The sequence below is a fragment of the Sprattus sprattus genome (genome assembly GCF_963457725.1).
Source record: "Sprattus sprattus genome assembly, chromosome: 1".
Lineage (NCBI taxonomy): Eukaryota > Metazoa > Chordata > Actinopteri > Clupeiformes > Clupeidae > Sprattus > Sprattus sprattus.
This window is the reverse complement of record NC_137920.1, coordinates 21,796,935-21,804,595: the sequence shown is the minus strand read 5'-3', so window position 1 is coordinate 21,804,595 and position 7,661 is coordinate 21,796,935. Positions and strand designations below refer to the sequence as shown.

General features: G+C 42.6%; 1 protein-coding gene across 1 annotated transcript in view; it reads left to right on the top strand.

The window, feature by feature from the left end:
• The window catches only part of LOC308368572 (uncharacterized protein), a gene marked incomplete at its 5' end in the record, with an annotated part of 4,338 nt that extends 869 nt beyond the window's left edge, over positions 1 to 3,469 (top strand). The window contains 5 exons of the mRNA XM_080842771.1: positions 309 to 355; positions 796 to 1,161; positions 1,613 to 1,784; positions 1,978 to 2,102; positions 2,586 to 3,469. Coding sequence (XP_080698897.1) covers positions 309 to 355; positions 796 to 1,161; positions 1,613 to 1,784; positions 1,978 to 2,102; positions 2,586 to 2,909 — 1,034 coding nt within the window. The 3' untranslated portion in view covers positions 2,910 to 3,469. The remainder of the gene's footprint in view (positions 1 to 308; positions 356 to 795; positions 1,162 to 1,612; positions 1,785 to 1,977; positions 2,103 to 2,585) is intronic.
• Between the last annotated feature and the right edge of the window lie 4,192 nt (positions 3,470 to 7,661).

The window sequence follows — 7,661 nt, the reverse complement described above, 5'->3', positions numbered from 1 at the left end:
GCTGCTGTTGTCGTTGTCGTCCTTGTTGTTGTTGTTGTCCTGATTGTCGCTCTCCTTGTTGTTGTTGACCTTGTTGTTGTCCCTGTTATTGTTGTTGTTGTTGACCTTGTTGTTGTTGTTGACCATGCTTTCTTCGTTCAGGTTCAAAAGTCAGAAGTGTTGGTAGAGTGTGACAGTAGGCTGCAGACATTTGTTAGATATTCTGTTATATGTAATAGCGAGGCTAACCAGCTAATCTAGTCTTTTTGTTTTGTTTTACAGAAGGCCCCCACCATCAAGTATTCGAGTGTCTTATGCGCTTGGAATAGTAACCTTATTTCCTTTCTTGAAGGATCTGAACTCCAAGAATGGTTATGTAAGTATTTGGATAAAGGGTGAACAACATGCATAAATACAGGAAACAATAAAGGAAACAATAATCTGTAACTTAATATAGTCTGTCATCTGATGTGATAGAACGTTACAGTATATAGTTAATAATGTTGACAAATATGTGCCATACTGTTTGTACTTACTAACAACTTAGTTGGTGCTATTGATATTCATCACCACATAGCTTTTCTTCATCGTAATTTTCTTCTTTCTCATCTTCTATCTTATGTTTATTAACATATGCAGAAGTGGGATTGATTACTTGAATATATGGTGTTGTTGTTGCTATTTTTGTATTGCTGCAATCACCTGTTACGTCCCTCCTCATACTCTTCATCATCTTTTGTGTGTGTCTGGATGTAAGATCTAGATCTAGACATCTTAAGCATGATCAGTAGCTAAAAATCAGGTGTCCCTTTACAGGAGCATTACTACGACCCTCACAGCGGCTCCGGTTACCTGGCGTGGAGGTTGAAAACAGTCCAGCGCAACTCGTCAACTCGCGCCCCGAGATCTCGAGATCTCTCCACCTATCAGGACGCGCCGAGGTCTGTCACCACCTATCAGGACGGGCCAAAGGCCCAGCGCCCCGCCCACTCGGCGCCTCCACAGCTCTCCGTTGAGCAGTGTCAGGAGGTCGTGTCACTTATGAGCCGCTCTGCCGACGTGGCGCTCGTGAAGGACAGCATGAAGGCTACGTTTGGGCACAGGCAGGAGATGGTGCACAATCCGGAGATGTCTTCAGTTGTGATCGACCTTTTCCCGCGGTTCATGGACACGCCTGGCTTGGTGAGGAGGAAAGATAGATATTCGGTTGTGGGTGATGCGCTTTCTTTTGGGAAAGCAGTCTCGTTCGTGTTTTTTAGTCCGGTTCATGAAGCTACCTGTGAGCGGACCCATCTTAGCCCGACCCCAATAAGCCATTGATGTATTTCATCTATATACATATGATAGTTATGAGTCCACCGATCATTCTGCGAAAAATAAATCCCAACATTTTGAATTTTGAAAGAATGATTGGCGGGCTATACATTATCCTGGTTATTATGATACAGTTACTTGCCAAAACCTACATAGCAGGTCACCCAAAAGTGTCCACCAGCTGATTTCTCACTTAGTCATTCTTTTTATTGTTCTCGACCTCTCTTATCCACGAACCTCTGACCCCGTAAAGTATTTATCTTTGAAAGTTTTCATGGCTGTGTTGTTCTCATGGCTGTCTCTCTCCCCTGTACTCCAGATTAGTCAGGACTTCACCATGCTGTTTGGAGAGGAGGTATCCGGCCGATTCCTTTCCCAGTGGCAAACGTTCTACAAGCCCAGAATCATCGCCGACTGCAAGCGACTCCCTCACAGCACACACATGAACAGCCTCCTGTCGTCACTGAGCCAGCCGTCAGACTGGTCCGACGGTAACCAAGAGAAACCTCTCAGTTTGAATTTTAGTTTTTTGTTAGTGGCCTTGACCCAATGAAGCTGCTGTGTTTCATTATAACTTAAAATCCCATTCGCAATCGATCTGGAAGTTCAGTGTTTGTTTTTTGTATGTTTATTTGTTATTCATTTATTTGTTTGTTTGTTTGTTTGTTTGTTTGCAATCAACAGATTGGGACAGTGACCTGGCAACCATTCTTTTGCTCCTGCATCTCTTACCCCCAACCTCACAGGGCAAGAAGCATAAGAAGATAAGTGCCTCTGAGGCTGGGGACCGGCTGGTAAAATTCATGAGGGTAAGATGGCTAACCTTCTTACATGCCCACATAAGATGGCTGACCTCCTTACATGCCCACATAAGATGGCTAACCTCCATACATGCCCACATAAGATGAATAACCTTCCTACATGCTCACCTAAGATGGCTAACCTCCTTACATGCTCACATCAGGGAACACATTCTCCGTAGACAACTGACCGACAATATCAATGTTGTTAAAAGGGCTGGAGTAGAGCTGTGGTTCAGTATGGGACTATGGGGTATATCTGCTCCAATAACACACAGTTTGACATGCCTTAACATGGATAAAAACCATCTTTGGCTGCTCTTCATCAGGCTTGCTCTCTTTCCCTCTTTAATTTTTGTCGTTGTTTCAGACAGGGCAAAGCATTCAGTATGTCTGTTAAAAAATAAATAAATATCACCTCCCCAGTATTTTATTTGTTACGTACGTTCTCTCTCCCCTCATTCTCTCTCTCTCCTTCCCTTTGTCTTTCAGACAGGGCAAAGCATGGCAAACATCCTCATCGGGAGTCAACCAGCAGCCCCATTCCTCCTCTGTGTCGGAGAGAGGAAGAGTAGCATCCAGAATTACTTCATCGTCATGGAGCAAAAGGCCATTCCCTGTGAGGCGAACACCACCGTCGCGGCCCTGGACGAACTCTTCAAGTCGCACTTTGTGTTCGGCTTGTCCTACGACGAGCCTTTGTGTAACCTTTTCACGTTCGTGCAGACCACGGTGTACGGCATCGACGTTGGCACTGCCAAGGAAAGTCCGAGAGTGAGAGAAATCCGTGCCAGACTCCACAACAACAGCCACTGAGAAGGAGACTGTGGGGGGGGAAATATATTTCACAAGTTTTATTTGTGAGGTGCTCTGGAGAAAGTGTTACTTTTGTGTCAGTTTTACATTGAGAGTTTCATCACGTGTGTTTGTACCATACAATTCTGGTACTATTTAGGAAAAAAAAAAAAAAAGAATTGCGTATTTGTACAGTTTTGTTGTTGCTTGGATGAGGAATGCTGTAAAGGCACTGAACGGCAGTTATCAATCATGGTGATTCTTATAAGTGGTTATTACCACCAGACAATCATTGGATGTTGACATTGAGTCTTTTTCAGTACATTTACCAGGAGTACAAGTAGGGTAGCTTTGAGCGACCTAAAGTTTGTGATTGGCTGTTGAACTCGATCGTCAACAACCTATCAAATTTCACCCGTCCCTTCCGTACTCCTGAAGAACCGTGCTGATTGGCTGGGATTGATTGGCTGAGCTAATAAGTTATTTAATGTAAAGTTCTCAGAAATCAACCACCACACTTCTGATAATGTATATCGACACGTTTTTGGATTCTTGACTATTTGGTCAATATCTGATTGTATCTCCAGCTAATTTCAAAACTTTCATTTTTTTTTAAATAGCTTTATACATTTTCTTCTTTCATTTATTTATTATATTGTTGAGTGATGATCATATGTGTGATATTTGATAAAGTTTGCTTTTTCAGATGCCACATGTATATTTTGAAAAATGGCGACATTTTAATAAAATGTTGAAACATGTAACAGTGTTTGTTTACTGTTCTTGAGAAATTTTAATAAAATGTTAATGTCTATGGAATGCCCCATGGTGTCATTTTTAAAGAGTTTTTTTTTTCAATGAAGGCCTTCTTCAGGGGGTAAAGTGACTTAAATGCCTCTTGTGTGAAACCCACATGTAATTTATTCACGGTTGCCTTTTTCATTGTGGCATTTGCCGTGGCACTCACTATCAACTCTACACAACTATATAATCTGTGTTGCTTTTGTGATGAAATCACACAAGGCATGACTGATGGGTACTGAAGGTGCAGTGTGTGGGATAGAAATTGCTGAATTGCAACCAAATGAATACCCCTGTCTTCCCAAGCGTGGAGGAGAACCTATGTTAGCTATCAAATGCCATAAAAAACGCAAAAGGCCCGCTGTAGAGTAACTGTTTTCTGGACTACTCAATTTATATAGCAATGTGTCATGGCAAACTTTGTGGAAATGTAGATAAGAAGGGTGTTTTAATTCAACAACAACATGATTTGTGATGTAATGAAAACATAATTATGAATACTATATTCCATCTCGGCTTCTATATCTGCCTATATCCTACACACTACGTTTTAAATATCTTTTTTTACTTTTCATGAAGTGGTTGTATAACAATGTCTTTTCAAAACACAATTAAATCAATCACTACACATTTGAACACTTGTGTCCGTTGAAATATATGTTCTTAATTCTGGTGTTGCGTTGTTATCTGTGTGCAACAGGCTCTCAGACGTTCAGGTCTCGCCAAGGCCTGATCAAGGCTAATGAATTCAACGAAGCCTGTCTGATGTGCAAGACAGGTGTGCAGCCGTCCGAGGAACACCTGGACCGAAGACACTTCAGATATGCCGTGCACTTCAAAGAACATGGCGTTGGTGAGTTCCTTAACGTAATAAGGTAGTCTTGACCAATAAGAACGCAGGTTGTTGGTGAGTTCCACAGTGTAATATGGTAGTCTTGACCAATAAGAACACAGTGTAGTATCGTAGTCTTGACCAATAAGAACAAAGTGTAATATGGTTGTCTTGACCAATAAGAACAAAGTGTAATATGACAGTCTTGAGAACACAGTGTAATATCACAATCTTGACCAATAAGAACGCAGCATTGTATCGTAGTCTTCACCAATTAGAACATAGGTTGTTTTGTACAAGAATTTGTAAAGAAATATTAAAAGGGTGATTGAATGGAATGCCTGGACAGAGGACAATTTATTATATCCAGTACACTTCAAAGAGGATGGCATTGGTCTTTTCTATTTTCATTATAAATAATAATGTTTGTTTAATGTTTCCACCCATCTGTCTCCAGATCTCTTCACGGTCCCGTGCTACTGTGACAGACTGCCGGACATGAAGCGGAGTCACTGGCACTGTTTCAAGTGTGGGGCCATTTTAAGCAGACGGCACGTTTTGAAAAGACATTTAGAGATACATGGTAGGTCTCCATCATGTCCTGTATTTTAGTTTTAATATGCTTATTACAGATGTAATTGTATTGTCTGTTTTGTCAGTCATATATTAGTCACATCCGCACTAAAAGAGTATATCAAAGATAGCATGCTTTTAAAATACATTTAGAATGACATAGTAGGACTCAATTATACCTGTATTTCTTTTAATGGGAAGCAAAAAGTCATAAACAATCACAGCCAATCAATATAAGTTAAAAGTTTCAGGTATTGTATAGCAGCATATTCATTGTTGACATCAAGTTGCAATGAATTTTTGTTCCGAAAAGTTATCAGACTACTTCCAAATTATATGAAAGATGTGAAATAGAAGCACAAAAGCCTTTGCCACTGGCAGCAGTCATTCATTTTTTTGAGCTGCCATTATAAAAAAAAATATCAGACGTCCGAACGTTGGGCTGGCCAAAATTAAATCAGTGGAACATTCTGCAGCATTCTGAAGAGCCATATTTTTTACATGCAAATTACAAATTATACATTTCATAAATGACAGTTAATATGTAGTGAAGGGACAGAGCATTAACCCCGGCCTGACAAAAATTACATAGAGACAGGCTTGATCGTATGGCACTCAGAGCACATACTTAGCACTCTCCTTCACACAATACAATATCAATTACAAACAGATGTGTAATAAAACAGTATTTCGAAGAGACATCATGTTCGGAAAAGACGTTCGGAGATAGTAGTATTCAATCATATCATAACGTATCGTAACGTAAATCGCATATCGCATATCGGTTCCTTCCTGTCTAACAGGACGTTTTTTCTTGCCCTTGTTGCCATTGTACTTAACTTGCTCTAAGGGGGTTCAGGCTCTCAGCTCTGTAAAGCACCTTGAGATGATTGTATTGTTATGGCACTATATAAATAAAATTGAATTGGATTGAATTGAATTGAATTGAATTGAATTGAATTGAATTGAATTGAATTGAATTGAATTGAATTGAATTGAATTGAATTGAATTGAATTGAATTGAATTGAATTGAATATGTCGTATGTCCATGTATACAAATGCCAGTCATCCAGAACAGACACCCAATAGTGGACATGTTTGTTGTGTTCCAGGATGTACGAGTTTGAAGGACTACAGCACAGACTGCCCAGCTGCCCCAAGTAAGTGCACGTTTGTTACTGCTTAGTGCAATGCTGTTACTGCTCAGTCTTTTTTTGACGTTGATTAGCATGTTGACAATGAATAGTGTTGCTGAATAGACTCTGATATCGTTGTTACTGTAACCTGACTGACCATGTTGTGGTTGGTTACTATTCAGTCGTAACGTGTCGTAACACTTTAACCCAACGTGTTTTATGTTGTTGTTGTTTGTTTGAAACACAATGTTAACTTGTTTATTCTTTCCCAGGTGGGCAAGCTGGACCATGTCCTGTCGACCCGGAGACCAGTGTCCTCACATCTGGACAGGAAACGGACGCTGACGACACTGAGAACATCAGCCAATCACCACATGCTTCGTCCTTGGAAGGACCGTGCACTGAGTACAACGCCCTGACGTCGACCTCTGACCTGCCCAGTGGAGTTGAAGACGGAGGCGGAGGTGGAGACGGAGGTGGAGTTGAAGACGGAGGCGGAGGTGGAGATGCAGGTGGTGGCGGAGGTGGTGGCGCTGTGCACCCCCGTCTGAAGTGCCACAGCCTGAAGCACCAGCGGCGGATCCCGAGCATCCGGCGCTGCCTGTGCCCTCTCTGCGGCCGCAGCTTCCCGCGCCTCGATCTGCGCCGGAACCACATGCGCGTCTGCCCTGCACGCTTCCCACCGGCAGCGACGCAAGGCAGTGCAAGGAGACAGTTACAACCCCTACGAGCACCACCAGATACCCCGTCCTGATGCACTACAGCCACACCCCCGACACACACAGACACACACACACACCCATGCAAACACACACACACACACAAAAGCCTCCTGCCACATTATGGTTCCACCTGATAGTAGCTGCCGACACCTCTGCTCTTGATCAGGGTAGGTGGGGCATGCCTACACTGCATATCTTCTGTCTATGCCTGGTTCAAACGTAAATGATTGAAATTAGTGTCATTATAATAATCTTGAGGTGTGTTCAGCTGACATACAACTGTGTGTGTGTGCGTGCCTGTGTGTGTGCCTGTGTGTGTGTGTGTGTGTGTGTGTGTGTGTGTGTGTGTGTGTGTGTGTGTGTGTGTGTGTGTGTGTGTGTGTGTTCTGTATATGTATGTGTGTGCGTGGGTGTGGGTGTGTGCGTGCGTGCGTGTGTGTGTGTATATATGTTTGTGTGTGTGTGTGTGTGTGTGTGTATGTGCAGAGCAGGGACAGAAGGTAAAGACATGCAGTGTAGAGGCCTACAGAAGCAGAACTGAGACTCTTTGCCCTAACTGAACATAAAGTGCTCCCAGGTGACGTGAAGGCTGAGGATGATTCGGTACGTCCTCCTTTAACACCAGCTGAGGCCCTGCCCTCTAGTGCCCCCTAGTGGTCCAGAGGCCTGGTCATCTGCGGTAACATCAGCAAGCCCAATGTGACAATC